Raw genomic sequence first — 18,647 nt, forward strand, 5'->3', positions numbered from 1 at the left:
AGTTATTTAGTTCAAAGATTCACTAGGCGAAGCTTTAGCATTTAATTATAAATCATTAGCAATCCAACCCACACATGATATGATGATGATCCTTTTAGATAACAAAAGACATGATATCCACAACTCAACCATTGAACACTTGTCATTAACAAAAAATAAAATCCTTTTCTTTCTTTGATCTGAGTTCTCATGAACAAATGATATACTTGCTTCAATATTAGTATATATATTAGTAAGTGAGTGCAAAATAAACATAGATATATGTAGTCCCTTTCCATTGCTTAAATATAGTCAAAGTGCACATGCTAAAATTGAAGTAAATATCACTCTAACCAATCATATGATCCCAACTCCTATGTATTGGAAAGAGAGAGATTGAGATTACACAATGTCATCTCAGGGACCAAGTCACTTTGTGTGCATGCATGTATGAAAGGACAATTCAAATCTAGAGAGAGAATACTTGGAGGTACGGTCAAGGAAACATAGATCTAGACATGTGCATATGTTTGGTTGGGTAAACATTTGCAAATGTGGAAGATATGGACATTTGCATCAAATGTGGAAGATATGGACGTTTGTGATGCAAATATACGTAATTTTTAATTAGGGCAAATAGCCAATTTTGACTTTTGTTGTCATTTTGCCTACTTTTGTAGATGCAATCTGTACCAAGCGCTAGGTTGGGACAAGCTTTAACCTTTCCCGCGCTTGCGTGGGTCAAGCGTGTCAATGTTTTCATTTTGTAGGGAAAAAGTTTGATATTATATTATAGAAAAGGTGATTACAATTTGAGATCCAGCTTATTTGGATAACCCAATAAATGTCAGAGAACGTTTAGCAAGTAGTATAGAAGAGGCCACTATAGAAAAGAAGTTGTCACATGTTTTTGGGTCCTTAGAAATTGAACGACGTGTATTCTATGAACTTTTGCACCCTAGGGTGGGGAAGTTTGACTCAACCTATGGAATAACAAACCTTTGCTAATGTGTCATACTTGCAAACATTTGATACAAAAATGTATGCTTCGAACTATGCAAGAGATTATGTATTGATATAGAGAACCACATACAAAAAATTGGTAGCATATATACCAACATCTACATCACAATATCATTGTAATAAGGCACCAAAATCAACTCTATTTGTTGTGCCTTCTAAGCTAGAATTTTCCTTACTACCACATGCCGTCTTATAGGCTTTAGTAGCTACAATGTGAGTCCATTGTGTTCACCCTCCTTGCTCCACGATACTACTCTTCTATTGGAGTGTAGATCTACCTCTTTTTGAGCTCTTGGAAGATCCAAATTTGGCAGACTTGTTGCTTGGATTGCTACAAAAACAATTGCATAGAGAGGCCTAAAGGCCGATATTGCCTTCTGTAAAAAATGCACATCCAATTGAAATAATCCAATAGAGGTAATAGTAGGGAGCATTACGAATACGTGTACGTACAAAATAAGTACTCAAAGCTTAATATAGTGATAATATGCAGTTGATATGTGGTTGAACCATCATCAATTTTATGGTAAACTAACTCTATAAAAGAACACAATGAAGTTATTGCCCCTTAAACTCATAATATCTTCTTTATCATGAGATTTCTTCCTTTACTAACATCGTGGGATTTTAATTTTTCTAGCTTTTAAAGAATCCTGGTTTGATTTAGCACCTTAACGGCCAACTACCAGTTGTGCCACGGGTCCTCCTCCACCACATGAATTATGCTTCACGCCAAACTCCTTAATCTTCATGCCATTAACTAGGTTTGGTAAATTTTTTTATTCCAAGTCTTCAAGAATTACTATCCCATTATCATAATAGTGCTTAATCTTGTATGGCACAACCCATAATCAAAGATTGACCTATCTTGGCATTGTCAAAGCAAAACAAGCATGCCCTCTACAAATTTTTCCTTTTTGATTTGATGGTCATGCGGTGGCTTCCTCATCCTTTGGATTAAACTTTGTGACTAGGCTACCCTTAGGTGCAATTCATCAATTTTTTTAAACTTATCTAGTCTATCCTACAAATTTTTCTCTTTGCTATTCATGCGTTTCATTACTTTCTTTAGGTTAGACATGAGAAATTCCACAAGTATGACCACTTCAACACCGGATGCCTATTGGAAGGACATGTGATTTGTGGTAACCTTGAAGATTGTGTGATAAGCCCATAGTGTAGTTTGGAACTTATATGCTTCCAATTGTTTTGGTGCTCATTCATAGTCTTCTTTTGATGGCCTCTACTTGACTATTTTCCCTTGGGTAGTAATTCATTGACTTCTAATGCTAAATCAAGAAATCCTTTGTCATGCTTTGTATCATCAAGTTGATGAAGTGAACTCCTTGATTCTGACATTTTTTTGAGGCATCTAAACTTGCATATGATATTATCACACAAAAACCTAATTTTATTTTATGTTGTGTTATCCTCAAGGCTTTTTCTTTGGCCCACCATTTTGTGATGTAGTTGGTTGCCACCATGATGTAGTTATTGCCTACCAAGTGTGTGACAACCTTGAATGGGCCTAGGAAATCTAAGTCCCTTTGTTAAAAGGGTTCCCATGGGTATGTGGGGTTACTTGGCATATGATCTCCAAACTGTGGCCTGCCTACTCTTTGGCATATGTCATACCTCTTGTAGTGCCTTCTTCTATTTGCGAACATTGTGCTCCACCACAACCCATCATCCAATATCTTTTTAAATGTGACATCACTCAAGAAATGAACTTCTTTGGCTCCTTGATGTGCTATTGTCATTTCTATTTCCCTCTCATATAGAAAGATGCATCTTTGAAGGATCATACCCCCACCTTTTTTGTATAGATGGCTAGCGACCAATGTATATTTCTAGGATTTACATGTAATTATTTAGATACATGTAATTATTTAGAAAATGTGTGCTTTTGCAGAGGTACCATAAAGTATTTTCATGCTTATCTACATTATTGACATGGTGAACAATCCTACATTAACTAGCTAATAATCCATCTGCTCTTTGGATCTTCTGTCTTCAATGGGCCCCATAATGAGACTAATTGAGTTAAGGACTGATCTTGAAATTAAACTCTTTCACTATAAGCATCCACATGATCAATCTTGGTTTTCTGATTGTTTTCTTAATCAAATAGAATAATGCCTAGTGGTCCACAAAGAACATGACATGGCTATCTAATAAATAGTGTGAAAATATTTGAACATTGTACGCCATTGCCAACCTCCCTTTCTAAGGTGAAGTTATTCGTTTCTATGATTAAGAACCTTTGACTTGCATAGAAGATGGGGAAATATCTATTTCCATCCATATGCATCGATGTGCACATGAAAAATCTTATCCTAGTCAAGATTTTGGAGTATGGGTGCCTTCACCACTATCTCTTACAAAATTGGAAATGCTTTGGCTCATTTGATATTCCACTCAACTTATTTACTTCCTTCTATGTTGAAGCAAGGGTTTACCCACTCTGATGAATTCTTGATCAATCCCTAATAGAAGCTCAAGAACCCTACAAACAATCAAACTCACTTAACATTTCTTGGCTCCTTCATCTTCTGAATGGAATCAACCTTTTGTTGCAGTATGGGTCATTGGGCCAGTCATCATCATTGGGCTAGTCATTATCCACCTACATATTGTGTCACATATGTTGATATGTTGTATGTATTAGGACCATAAAGGACTCTAAGAGGGACCCTATGTCCCTATGTGAATAGTATTTATGGACTTAGGGAAACCCTAAGTAGGGTTCACTATATATTGTATCATGTTCATCATTTTTGCATGTGAGAGCGTACATCTGTATAGCTAGCTGTGTGTGATCTCTCTCATCCTCTCTTTCCTGTGTTCTTAGAGTGTTGGACTGTGTATCCTCATTAAGAGCTACATGCTCTTTCACATTGTATCAGAGCTATTAAGGCCGTGCATGGTAGGTAAGATTTTTAACTATGTGTCAGTAATGGGGTTACAATTACATCAGATGGATGCCAAAGTTTGTGTTCTTGAATGGAGAACTACAAGAAGAGGTGTATATGCAGTAGCCATAAATTTATGGAAAAAAGACCCGAGCACTTAGTCTACTAGTTGAAGAAGGCACTCTAGGGTCTTAAGCAAGCCCCACGGGCTTGGTACAACAAGATTGATAATTACTTCAGAGAACAAAGGTTCAAGAAGTCAATATTTTATGCATTGATTGCTTATTAAAAACTGGGAGTTTTTTGGAGAAACTAGTGTAATGGTGAGCGATTTCCAATAGTTGTCATATTTAAATTGTTACATTTAATTCACAAAATATATTCCACATTGCACTTGATTTTGTTTCACTCCACTTAAGCATGTCATCTATTTCATCTCATCACATTTGGCTCTTTTTTACTACATTGTAACTTCTTTGTGTTTATAATTCATTAGTTGACTGCATTTAGTCTCTTCTCTCAACAAGGCTCTTTCTCTTCAATGATGGTGATTTTGGTCGTAATCTCTTCTCTTCTTGCTAATAAATCCCTAGATCTTGAATTGTTTGGTCCTGCTAGGTCTCTTAATTTGTTTGGTCCTGTTGGGTTCCTTACAACCTTGATAGCACAATTTCTTTGATGTGTGTTTGAAACTAGCCTTGTGGATGGTGCTCGCTCATCTTGGTCACATGGACTTTACAACATATCTAGTTGCTTGCTCCATAATTTGTGGTTCTTCCGGTCACCTTCTTTTTGTAGAAGAAACATGTAGTGTTGGCATTCTTGGGTCCATCTATTTGATAGGCCATTCTCGTTCCCTCTATATCTCTATGGTCCTTTTTCTTTCTTTGAACTAGCGCTCTTCAATTTTGTGGCCTAAATGATTGCATATGTTTTATTATTGTTTTGAAAGTTGATAGAAATTCTTTGTTGTTTTGTCCATCCATTTTGCACTTGGTGCACCATATTTCTCCTTTTCTAGAGTGTTGTTTATTCCCCCCTCTTTGAGAATATTTTTTAACTCGTCCCTTCCTATTTTCGAGAGTCCTTTTTAACAACTAGCTACTACTTCTTCTTCTTCTTCTTCTTGTTCTTCTTCATCTTCTTCTTCTTCTTCTTCATCTTCTTCTTCGTCTTCTTGCTTCTTCTTCTTCTTGGTCTTCTTCTTGGTCTTCTTCTTCTTCTTCTTCTTCTTCTTCTTCTTCGTCTTCGTCTTCTTCTTCTTCGTCTTCTTCCTCTTCATCTTCTTCTTCTTCGTCTTCTTCTTCTTCGTCTTCTTCTTCATCTTCGTCGTCGTCTTCTTCATCATCATCTTCTTCTTCTTCTTCTTCATCTCCGTCTTCGTCTTCTTCTTCATCTTCTTCGTCTTTCTTTTGGGCTCAATGATGAACCCTTTCTCATTGCAATTGCCTTATATGGCAATCCATCATAAATCCTTGTCGAATTCATGATCTCTGTGTTCCTTATCTTGCACCACTAGTGAGGCCACTTGGCAAAAAGTGTCATTCCAATTTGGTATGAGCTAGTTGATTGATTAAGGGCACTCATTTGTCCCAAGTGGCTCTTCAACTAGAAACTATGCCATAATTATTCTTCCACAACATCTTGTAACCTAGGAAGATCAAGTTCTAGGCCTACATCAAAGTCAAGAAAAGAATCCAAGTCTAGCACACTTTACTAAAATGGGAGATTTGTGAGAGATCCTAGGGCAAATCTGCCAATAACGGCAAGAGAAGAGGCGAAGATCAAATTGCAAACATACTTGGGATGAGCGTAAAAAACATTGCTCCACTTTGTAGAGATTCCTACAAACGGTGAAAATATTTCAATGCAATATAGAGATGAGTACTTGTTGTACTCCCCTACAATGTTTGTGGATACATGCATTAAGTGGTTGACGAGTATCTTGACAATCATTTCATGACATGGAATGCATTAAGGGAAGCCTTCTTGAAGACATGTCAACATCAGTTTAGCAACGAAGATGTGATGATGAACATCAACAATAGAATCAATAAAAAATTTAGAGAATTTATGTGTTCAAAGAGAGAATTTTTACTCATGAAACTTCCACATAGTCTTTGTCACGTCTTGCATCCTAGCACTGATTTGAGATTGCACTTCTTCCGTGCCTTACTTTTTCCCATCCTGCTCCTTCATCAATAAGAGGCTTCTTTTCCATTCTCAGACTCCATCCCATCATTTTCATTCATTGGGACATCAAGTGGGGCTGAAGAATGCAAAGAACCTTGCACACGTGTACTAAACAGTATGCCTTCACATTGGTTAATTAATCTGTGGGGTTAAAGCTTCCTGCTGGTGGTCCGTCCAGAAGATTTGCTCAAAAGCTTATTTGAAACAGCTTCTTCACCTTTCTGCAAACGTGTAGCCTGTTTTGTGCATGCCAAGGTTTTGTGTATGTTTCACACCCTTTCAGATTGGTGGGTAGTTTCTGGAAGATATCCCCAACCTAGTCGGGGGTACCTATTTCTTGATGAATTGGTAATGGACTTTCGTATGGTTTGAAAAATTGGATCCTTAGACATTTGTACGCTACTCATGTTCTGTGTTCGACTATCACACTTGTTTTGCCATTGAGAGGTGCCCATTCTGTAATGATGGCTGGCGAGGTGCAAGTGTCGAGCATTGGAGCTTTGGTGCCTCGGATCTGACAATATTTCACAGCTGGTTTCTGATTTCGGGCATTCGGAGCTGAACCAAAATCCAGTCAGAATCACCTCTTCTTGTTCTTACATTGTTCTTGTCCTCTTGTGTGCTCACTGCTTTGGTTGGAAGAGTTTAAGCTGAGCACAATTGAATATCATCACATTTTCCACATTCTGAGAATGAAGGTCACCACGATAACATCTGGCTCCAAACCACTGGATGCGCTCAATGGCACTACAGCAAGAGCATTTCCTGAGCTGTTCAGGAAGTAGAGAGGTCTCCGAGGAATAAGCGTAAACAAGATAGCCAGCGTTTTACTGGGGCCATCAATAATGTTTGACTGTCCTACTTGAAGCACCAAAACCTCCTGTCAGCCTTACCTTTCCTCTGTCTAGTCTCCTGCATTTCAGAACTGCTTTCATGGGTGCAATGCATTACACTTCATCGTTCACAAGATATTTGTGCAACACTGCACAAATATCTTGTGCAACGCTGCATTTTCAAGCTCTGCGTTTTCAATCCATTGTCCCTCATCAATCTGTTTAACTTTGCCACATCAGCCCACCGGCCAGCGGCAGCATAGATATTTGATAGCAAAATGTAAGGTGTAGCATTGCCCGGTTCTAATGCAAGGACATTTTCTGCCGCCTTTTCTCCTCGCTTCACATCAATACGCATTCTGCAGGCACCAAGCAAGGTCATCCACAACGCGGATGTAGGCTGGAACGGCATTCTATTTATCAAGTCCTCTCCCTCACCCAGCTGACCTGCCCTTCCTAGGAGGTCAATCATACAATTATAGCGATCCAATGATGCTGCAACGCTACGATCCTGATTCAGGTTAAGAAAACAACCACTTCCTTCATCCAAGAGGCCAGCATGGCTGCAAGCTGCAAGAAAACTGATAAATGTAACTTCATCAGGGTTCATACCCTGCCCTTGCATATGCAGAAATAACCTTACAGCCTCCTCGCCCTCACCTTGCCGGGCATGTGCTGCAATGATAGTGGTCCATGAGATCACATTCCGTTCTGGGATTTTGTCAAATACCCTCCTTGCGCTCTCCAAGCTGCCACACTTGCCATACATATTGACCAGACCATTGCCAATGACGACATCCAACTCAAATGCACAACCCACAATGCAGGAATGCATCTGCTTTCCTATGGCTAGGGCTGCCTGGCTAGCACATGCATCAAGAATACTAACTAGGGCAACTTTATCTGGGATGACTCCTCTTGACTGCATATTTTGAAAGAGTTGGAGGGCTGCATTGCCCTTCCCATGCTGAGTGTATGCTGAAATCATGGCAGTCCACGAGACTATGGTTCGCTTGGGCATTGCGTCAAAAACCTTTTGTGCATCATCCAAGCTGCCGCATCTGCCATACATAGTGAGAAGGGCCGTTTCTACAACAACATCTACCTCCAATCCAATAACCATAGTCTGGAAATGGAATTGCCGGCCTTCGACCAAGGCAATCTCACTGGCGCATGCATCCAGGATGCAGAGAAACGTTATTCTGTCAGGCTTAAAACCTTGCCGCTGCATTTCTAGATAGAGCTGGAGAGATCTTTTCCCTTGGCCGTGCTGAGCACATGCTGCAATTATGGCATTCCATGAGACAACGTTAAAACCATGCATTGTGTCAAAGACCATTTGTGCATGTCCCAGGTTGCCACAATCGCTGTACATGTTGATAAGGGCCGTTCCAACAACAACATCAGACTCTAATCCACAGCCCATCAAGCGGGCATGCATCTCCCTGCCTTCAGCGAGGGCTGCATGGCTGGCACATGCGGCAAAAAAGCTGACAAAGGTAAACTTGTTTATTATTACACCCTCTTGGTGCATTTGTCGAAAGAGTTGGAGGAATTCTTTGCCGTGCTTGTGTTGGCCATATACTGCAATAAGAGCATTCCATGAGACTATATTGCGTTCAGGCATTTTGTTAAACACTCTCAACGCATTCTCTAAGCTGACACATTTGCAATACATACTGACGAGGGAATTCCCGAACACATCTGATGCGAATCCAGTGTATACAGTGAGGCTGTGTATCCGTTTGCCTTCAACTATGTCTGCCTGGCTGGCACATGCATCGAGAACCTTCAAGAAGGTGACTGTGCTGGGAATCAAAGCTTCCTGTTGCATCTGTTGAAAAAATTGAAGGGCCTTTTCACCGTGCCCGTGCTGGGAATAAGCCCCAATCATGGCATTCCACGATACTGGATTCCGATCAGGCATCCTGTCGAACAGATTTCGTGCATCCTCCAGACGTCCACACTTGCCATACATATTTACTAGGGCAGTGACCACAACAAAATCTGAATCATATCCACTACTCACGATGATTGCATGCATGGCCTTGCCGTCGCCTAAAAGAGCCTGCTTAGCACATGCAGAAAGCATGCTAATGAAGGTATGTTTATTAGGAAGCTCGCCTTCGACCTGCATTTGTTGAAAAAGTCGGAGGGCCTCCTCAGCCTGCCCATGCTGAGCATATGCTCCGATCATGAATGTCCAAGAGAATACATCTCGCAGATGCATTTTGGCAAACAACTCACAAGCATCCTCCAGAGCTCCACACTTGGCATACATCCGAACCAAAAGATTTCGCAGATAGCGGTTTCGCAAATGGCCTTGCTTGACAATGTGAGCATAAACGCGCTTGCCCTCTGACAAAGCTCCGGCATTGCCACACTGCCGCAACAGAGCAGCGTAAAGATTGGAATCCACGGCAACTTCCGGATTATCGAGTCGGTCCAGAGTCTCCTTCCATGGGCGCTGGCTCCAATCCTTTTCGGTCGTTCTAAAAGCGTAATCCTCACCTAGAATCTCCGTAAGATTATCTTCTGTTGGGGAAGCGTCGATGGAAATCGTTGCAGCCAGCACTCCACGCAACCAATGCAGCTGAGGGAGGTTGCGTAAAGCCGTGAAGCTGCACCAACAATTCCTGTGCAAGGCATTCATTTGCTGCATTTCGATAAGGCTGTTTAAAATCCATCCCAGTACACGCACGGGCTTCGGAAGGTGGGGAGATCGACGCGACGATCAGAAAAATCACAGCGCGCCAAACAATACAACCGAACGCATCAGAAAGATAGATCGCTGTACCCTTCGGAAAAAAAAGACTCTATTTTTTTTAACGTCAAGAAGAGAAGAGAGGAGATGAATTTTTTCATGTCATGTACGCCTACACTTGAGAGCTCCATGCAGTCAATGCATGCATCCGGGCTGGATGTGGGCGCTCAATCTTGCTTCCATGATCCGTGGGTACTGCCCATGGTGCACTTACAAGCGGAAGAGCGACAATGGGACGGGAACAACAAGCCTCATTTCTCTCTCTCACACACACACTGAGCCAACTAGGAGGGACACACCACCTGTGGCCCTCGCTAACAAACACAAGTCTCGGCAGGCCTAGTGTCTATGAATCTATGGGACTATAACTTCATGATAATCTCTAATACTTCCCCAAGCGAGAACCCTTGAAAAAAAACGGAGAGTTATTCTACGGAATAGTTTATTATCCGAGTGAGCTTAAGAAATTTTTCCTCAAGAAGCTTCTTGGATGACCTCGTATCCCACACACGCATCGTATGCTATGATAATTATTTGGTAACACATGTGATATGCCCTAACCCTAACCCTAAAAGGGTTTGTATTTATTCTACATTTTCAACCAAATGTAGTATACAGTTAGTCATTTGGGGTGTGCTCTCTAGCTATGCCCTCTCTCCTCATCTCCACTCTTCTCCTCTCCCCTCTTCATATTTTGTCATAGTATCAGAGCTCCCTTGCCTTCTACTGAGGCATCGAGTTCATTGTCGTGTGAGAGTGAGAGTGAGATTGATTGAGAGCGATTGAGTGAGCATCCATTCTCCTCAATTGAGAGAAAATTCCGTCCATTTGAGCCTTCACTTGAGGGAGGATTTCGTTCAATGTGAGAGATTCCTTATGAGGGAGAGAGTCCTTACCCACTTCATTGAGAGAGAGAGTTTGAGTGTCCATTATCCTTTTTTGAGAGAGATAGGGAGAGATTTGTTTGCTGCATAGGGAGATTTCTGCAGTGAGATAGAGATTTCTTACCACTTTGTTAGAGAGCAAGAGAGACTTCAGTCCATTCCGAACCTATTTAGAGCATTGGAAAGCAAGTAAGCTAAGGCAATTCACAAGAGCTACTCAGTCGACCAAGCCAGCCACAAGCATCTACAATGACTACTACTTCATCAATCGGCTTCAACAACTACTGCGACAACTACAACTACTCATGCAAGCTACCTTCCATGACTAGCTCACAGAGCCATTGACCATCTCTCCTTGCCCTCCTAATGACTTTGTGCATCTACAACCCCAGCGACCCTATCTACAACTAGCTCAAGCAACTCGACAAGCTCCCAATGACCATACCGACTACGCAGCAATCAACGCTCCAGCAACTCATCTCCTATGACTCACCGCATCTCATAGCCATCAGCTACAATGATAAGCCTCCATCACAGCAAAAGCAACCAGCTCAACCTCAAAGCTCCAAGCTCCATGGTTCGCATCACCTCTCAAGCGCAGCACTGCACCACATGAACACAGTGGCCACATCATCATTTTGCACCCTTTTTTGTCCCTCCACCTAGATCAAGCCGTATCTCTTGATCTAGGAAGAATTAGAGGGCGCTCCAAAAAGAAAAAATGCTCGATTTTTTTGTGCTCTATGCGCTCGTCACATCACATGCACATTTTGGCACAAGTATCACACACTTTTGAGCCTCGATGACGAATCCACTTCTACACACACATCAGCCTCTACATCGACGCATCTAACCCAACACCTAAACTGAACAAAGAAAAGGAATTATTTGCGGATTTTACATCGCTCGATAGTTGGCCTAGATCTAGTTCAGAGTAGATTAAATCATCCATAGTGGAGAGAACTCCAAAGTAGCCAATTGAAACCATGTTGAAAAATTCCTAAATAGTTCCTACTACGAGTCAGTCCCTTCGCTCACACGTCTCCACTCTTCTCCTCTCCCCTAATCATATTTTGTCACAAAGTTGTCGATGCAGGACAAGCAAAGTCCACTGAAAAAGGCTTTGATAGAAATGGTCTTCCGAGAGAAGCCTGGCTCAAATGAGAAAAAATGTAATTAATGTTCCAAGAAAGGACATATTGAAGATGAATATAGGATAAAATATTGTAAAACATGTACGAGGTATGGTCATGATGAGTTTGAGTGCTAGCACGCCAAGAAGTAGACTGTGGATGTGAACCAAATGTCACTTGATGACAAGCCCAAAAATAGGAAACCCTCGAGACCTGAGCAAGGCAATAACAAAGGAAAGAATGATAACAAGGGAAAAGGACTAGTTCGGTGTTACTTTTGTGATGGTAACCGTATCAAGACCGAATGCCCCTTATGACGAGCACGTTAAAGTATTATAGGTAGAGATAGGGTAGGTGCCATGTGTTGATAGGAGGGCTATCACAATCTTCGGGAGATTTCCTCTAAGATGCCGATTCCATCAGAGGGCTGAGGAGCATGTTGGCTCGTAGAGGCACCACCGTGGAGATTTCCCTTGTTGTGATGTTTGTCGTCTAGAGGTGTTATGGCAGTGCACGGTTACTGCTACTGTCTGCTATTGGAGGCTTATGCCAACTATTAAGTTTGCCCATTGTGAGCCATTGTTTGGTAGTAGGTTATGAGCCGTGGAGGTCCTCGAAGGGCCAGCGATGGAGCTTCGTTGCAGCCTATCGTTGTTGCAGAGACTATGAAGGCACTTGGCTATTCTTCGCTACCACTTGGGAGTCCGTCTGGAGTCCATGGCTGGAGGTTGAAGGCATAGTGCTTTGTTTGTTAGTGGTGTATGCATTGGAGTAGCAAGGTCGATGGAGAGGCTTGGAGCCTTGGCAGAGTTCGTAGAAGACTATGGAGATTCGTGGGAGTCGCCTATGAAGCCTGGCACTATGAGCAGTGCTCCTTTCGTGCGAGCGGCTATTTGCAAGGTGTTGCAGAGATAGTCCGTCAAGGTGTTGAGACTTGGTGCTATCGGCTAAGTAGGAGAGACGTGATGTTGCTAGTCGTAGGCCCGTTGGCTCTGTTGGAGTTGACCACCGGTTGTGAGAGTCAATCGCTCATCACCCTTGTTTATTTCTTCAGTCCACAGCTTACATCCCAATCCGAGCGCCCTTCAACTCAGCCAGTCGGCCCTCAATTCAATGTATCCAATCACTTCCAATAAGACAAAAGCTGTGTCCATATGCAAAAGCTTGGTTGTGAGCTAAGAAAGCGTCGTTTGATGAATTTTTGCCGTGTTTATAGAAGGCCATGAGCCCATTTGCTGAGGTTGTGTAGTCTCTTTGTAGAAGAGAGAGGCATGAAGAGGCTGTCGATTTGCCATAGGAGCTCCTATTTGATGGAGGAGCTTGTCGTAGGTGGCCTTAGAGCTTGGAGTAGTTGCTTGAAGGCTTTGTTTGGTTGTAGATGCTTCTAAAGGAGTCGATCGTCAGGAGTCGGCTATGGCTATTGGGTAGTTGCCTTGGAGAGGCATTTGAGCTCTCAAGGAGAGCTTTGTTTCCTTACTTTCTAGGTGATAGACCTCTCTCTTTCTCTCAAAATGAACACATTCAAAATCTCTCTTTCTCAGCAGATATGAAACTCTCTTAACTCCACACAATCTAAATCTCTCTCTCTCTCAAAGAGCTGAACGGAAATCTCTTAAAGAAAATGGGCAGAAATGGATGGAATTTTCTCTCAAAGGAAGAGAATGAAACACTCAATCGCTCTCAATCTCTCAATCTCTCAATCACTCTCACAAGAAGGATGGCACCTCAGCGGAAGGCAGAACCATGCTCTGATACCATGACAAAATATGAAGAGGGGAAAGGAGAAGAGTGGAGATGAGGAGAGAGGGGAGAGGAGAAGATGGAGGTGAGGAGAGAGGGCACAGCTAGAGAGCACACCACAAATGACTAACTGTACACTAGATTTAGTTGAAAATGTAGAATATATACACACCCATTTAGGGTTAGGGTTAGGGGATCTAACCGTTTCCTTTATAGTGCTCTATTGGGTTAGTGCTATGCACATATGATCACACGATGGTGCTATGCACACGTGATCACATGATGTTGAGTGTGAACTCTCAACACCACCTATCTTAGTTCCTCAACCCCCACCATCTTGAGTTATCCCCATGAACCAATTGATCACTGAGGAGCCGCCCAATGTGTGGGAGGAACCCAATTACACCCCTTTGATAGGTGACTCCTTGCAATTCAAGAGTCCCCCATATTAGTTGAGCTATGTGAGCCATTACATTATGCAAGATGAACAATATATCCCAGTGTATCAAACAATTCTTGCCACTCAAAAAGCTTGGGATATGAATACCTTGACACATAGACTAGCTATACAGTGTTATATATGTCAAGGACCACACCAAACCAATGAGTGCCCCCATATGATGCCAACAATCAACCGATGGCTTGCTTTAAATTGCAAGGTCCTCACTTCCTAAGGGTCAACCCTTACAAGGATGATCAATTCATGTCTGTAATAACAACCACTACTAACACGAATGCTCCGTTGTGTTCTGGATGCAGGACCATCTCTACAAGGATTTTCCAATGTAAAGGAGCCCTAGAATGGCCACGAGTCCTAAGATTAGCATTAATTTGCTGAGTATCAAGAGAGGTCAAGTTTCTTCAGTGTCCTTAAACGTTATAACTAGGGCCCAAGCACAAGAACTTTGTAAGCAAGCCAAGAAGGATAAAATGAATATAGCCCACAACCTAAGGATACAAACCACACAACTGTTGTCAAAGTAGCAACAACTATCGTGTCCACTTTCTCTTATTTAGGGAACACCCTGTTAGTTCCAAAACCAACTAACCCATTGCCTAGGGGCAAAGACAATACAAGGGGATTTCCAACTTACAAGTTGAACCCAACCCCTAAGGGTCAAGGTGAATACCATGACCGTAATATCGAAAAATAATGCCTCATTAAGGCACAATAGCCAGTGTGTGACTGTCAAGAGAGATTTGAGCAGTGACTCAAGACGAGCAAGGGTGTGGATACAATTGATCCAAACTACCAAACCCGTAATAGAGCCCCTAAATCCTCTCCCATTTGGGAAAAGGTGGATTCGAAAGGATCAAGCAGTGGTGGGACATTCTCACTTAAGGCACAAAATGTTTGAGGACCCCACATGGCATCAAGTTGTAGAAGAGGCCTATGTCCTTCTATGACTTTAAAGAGCCACAATCAGTAGGTAGAGAGCCAATTACCCAACCTCGAGATGTGGTTGGCCTAGCCATATTGCTTTTGATAGAGAGAAAAATTCCTATTGCAACCCTACTAAGAGGGACTCCCATCCTTTAGAGAGATCTCTCCAACTGGATGAATGAAAAGATGGTCACCCCTAGAAGGTGCCCCCACTGAGGTAGTAGAAGCCCCTATGGAGAAGCCAAACCTTCTCAAGATACTAATCAATAAGTTACGCTAGTACTTTACAAGTGATGACACCAATGCTGTACCCCCGATCACCTATGGAGGCATAGGAGTAGGCATTGTCACCAAACGGTGCTGGGCCAAGTGGGGATGGCCCTAGATGGAGAGTACCAATCTGGTAGTCAAGTTGGTTGCTGGAGCAACAACCCAACTAGTGGGAGTGCTGAGAGGCATTAAGATCAAGACCTTTAGACTCACCTACCATGTATGGTTCAATGTTATGAATTTCCATGATCGACTAGATCATTATGATGTTATATTAGGGAGGCTCTTCATGTGCACAGTAGACCAGATGGTTATGACATTATATTAGGGAGGCTCTTTATGCACACAGCAGGACTAGTTCTCCTCTAATCGAATCTACCAGTGCAAAGACGAGCAAATCATGAGAGTCGACCTTCTGACCTGGAAAGCTAGGTTAGATAGGATAAAGGGTCCTTAAAGGCAGAGGAAGCCCCTGTACCAACAACTAAAGCCTCCTTAGAAGCTAAAACCTTGCATGAGGATAACACACCAAGGGCCAAAAGCAAGAGGATTTCTCCTTAGGAGAAGAAACCCAAATCAAAAGTCTTGGAGGATGACAAAGAAGAAGAGAATGACCTATGCCAAGTCCCCAAACCCTTTAAAACCTCTAATGGTTCAAGACCATAGGACAAGCCAAGAGGACTACCAAGGAGGGAAACCAATACCATTATAATGGTCTGGCTAAAGTAAGGAAGGAGACCTTGCATCAGAGGATGAAGACCCTACCTGGTTTATTTAGCTGATGACCTTACAATTGGGCAAGAAGAGGCCTTTATTTCCCTCCCTTACAATTGGTTCAAGACCATAGGACACTTCTTGAACAAGCCAAGAGGACTACCAAGGAGGGAAACCAATACCGTTACAATGGTCTCGCTAAAGTAAGGAAGGAGACCTTGCATCAGAGGATGAAGACCCTATCTAGTTTATTTAGCTGATGACCTTACAATTGGGCAAGAAGAGGCCTTTATTTCCCTCCCTTGAGAATATGAAGACTGCTTCACTTGGAAGTATACAAATATTAAGGGAGTGCCTTCGGAGGTTGTTCAACATACCATCCCCATGATGGATGACATTAGACCGGTTAGGAAAAGGCCCTATCCCATGAATCCCAAATACGTGATGATTGTGAGGGAGGAAACTCGATTCATCTATGAGATTGAACATATAGACTGTCTTTCGCCCCCCATTGTTGGTGTGCTAAAAAACAATGGCAAAATTTGAGTATGTGTCGACCTAAAAAGGTCAATGCTACTACGCATAAGGACCATTATCCCGCTGCCCTTCACTGAGCATGTGTTAGAGAGAGTTGTAGGAAAAGAAGCTTATTTCTTTATTGATTAATTCTCTAGGTACAGTCAGGTGTCCATTTCTTGTGGATCAGCATAAGACATCATTCTCCAAAGAATGGGGATTCTACGCTTCTAGAGTGATTTTCTTTAGGCTCACTAATGCTCCTGCCACATTCCAAAGGTTAATGATCATAGCGTTCAAGGAGTACTTGGGAGACTTCCAAGAGGTGCTCTTGGATGACCTATGCATACATTCCAATGGGATGACCACCTCAAATACCTCATACTTGTTTTTGAGAGGTGTCGCCTCTATAAGATTTCCCTCAATCCTCTTAATTGCCAATTTTGGGTTAAACACGGGGTAATCTTAGGCCATGTTATATCCAAATATAGGATTTCTATGGATTACAACGAGATAAATCTCATCTTGGAGCTACCACCCCTATAAATGCAAAGGGTTGTGCAACGATTTACCGAGGATATAGGTTACTATCGTAGATTCATTTATAGCTATGCTGAGATCGCTCTCCCCTTATACAAGCTGTTGATTGTATTCAACTGGATGAAGGCCTGCCAAACCTCCTATGAGACTCTTAAACTCATCCTAGCTTTTGCCCCTATCTTGCAAGGACCAAACTGGAATTTAAATTCCATGTGCATATCAATGCATCCAAGTTTTCAATAGGGTGTGTGTTGGCGCAGCTAAGAGAGTATAAACTAGACTATCCTATATACTTCACGTCGCCAACTAAATGATGCAAAGATGAATTACTTAACTCTATAGAGAGGGAAGGCCTCGTGATGGTCTACAATGTTAAGAAATTCCATCACTACTTGTTGGCAAACAAGTTTTTTTTCTTTATGGACCACAATGTGGTTCTTTACATAGTGAACAAACCCCGCATGACCAGACACATCATGCGGTCAATGCTCATCCAATTTTGATTTCACCATGGAAGTATGCAAGGGATGCACACATTTCATGGTGGACCATATGCCTCGATTTCCCAATGGAGAGCCCACAAATGGCTTGATGATGATGTCCTAGATGCTCTGCTATTCCTCAAGACCTAATACCAGAATGGACTCAAGAGGTTGGTCATTTCTTGGCCAATGGCTTTTGTAGGACCGGGTCCTTAACAAAGACAGGGCCCAAAAACTCATCAAGGATGCAGCACCTTACCAATTAAAAGTCAACCAATTATAACAAATGGGGGTAAGGATGGCATAATGCACCACTGCATCCATGAGCATTGAGGTGTTGGAAGAATCCCATTCAGTCATTGTAGGAACTTTGCAAGAGATCTCATGGCCCATAAGGTGCTACAATCTAGACTATGGTGGCCCACTCTCTTTGCAAACGTAGTCCAATTTTCCAAGCTTTGCGACCCTGTACCAAAGAAGTTCCATACCTCATAAGAAAGACCATATGCCTCTTATAGGAGTTCTCATGGATCAACCCTTTTAAAAATGAGGCATTGATTTCATAGGACCTATTAGTCCAATGGCGAAAGGGAGACAAGCTCGATACATTATCGTGGCTACCAACTACTTCACCAAGTGGATAGAGGCCAAGGCAACTAGGAAGGTTGAGGCACAAGTGATAACTAAATTCCCATATAAGAATGTCATATCATGCTTTGGCCTCCCACTAGAAATTGAGAGCAATCATAGAACCTACTTTATCAACAACGAAGCCATTCACATTCTAATGAGTGAGTTCCTGATTATTCACAAAAAATCCATTCCATACTGCCCCAAAGCAAACGACCAAGCTAAGATCTCTTATAAAACTCTATGCTTAACAATGACCTACATGGTAGAGGCGATATAGAATGGCTAGGGGCACAAACTCACTGCTGCACTATGGGCATACTGCATAGCATATAAAGTTGCGACTAATTGCACACTGCTTTGGATTTGGGGTAGAAGTAATAATGCCCATGGAGTTTATAGTGCCAAGCCTAAGGGTGGCGGTCCAAGATAGATTATCCAAAGAGGCCATCCCTAAGAGGCTAATTGAGCTTGAGAATTTGGACAAAACAAGGCTTAGAGCAGCATACGGCATAAAAGTGGGAAAACTTTGTCGAAAATGATGATTTGACCACAACCTTTAAAATAAGGATCTTAGTAGTGAATTCGACCTTATGCTATTGTATAACATGAGGAACACTAAGCGTAAGCTTAAATATCATAGAATGGGT

The 18,647-nt window shown here is 42.0% G+C and overlaps 1 protein-coding gene across 1 annotated transcript; it reads right to left on the reverse strand.

Moving 5' to 3' along the window:
* Nucleotides 1–6,543: 6,543 nt before the first annotated feature.
* On the reverse strand, nt 6,544–9,685 carry LOC147882263 (pentatricopeptide repeat-containing protein At3g16610-like). Its single transcript, XM_087401863.1, has one exon. The coding sequence runs from the start codon at nt 9,600–9,602 to the stop codon at nt 7,062–7,064; it is 2,541 nt and encodes an 846-aa protein (XP_087257989.1). The 5' UTR covers nt 9,603–9,685; the 3' UTR covers nt 6,544–7,061.
* Between the last annotated feature and the right edge of the window lie 8,962 nt (nt 9,686–18,647).

Source organism: Dipteris shenzhenensis, chromosome 30, assembly GCF_047967505.1.
Source record: "Dipteris shenzhenensis isolate YYH24624 ecotype China chromosome 30, Dip_SZ_1.0, whole genome shotgun sequence".
Classification (NCBI taxonomy): Eukaryota; Viridiplantae; Streptophyta; class Polypodiopsida; order Gleicheniales; family Dipteridaceae; genus Dipteris; species Dipteris shenzhenensis.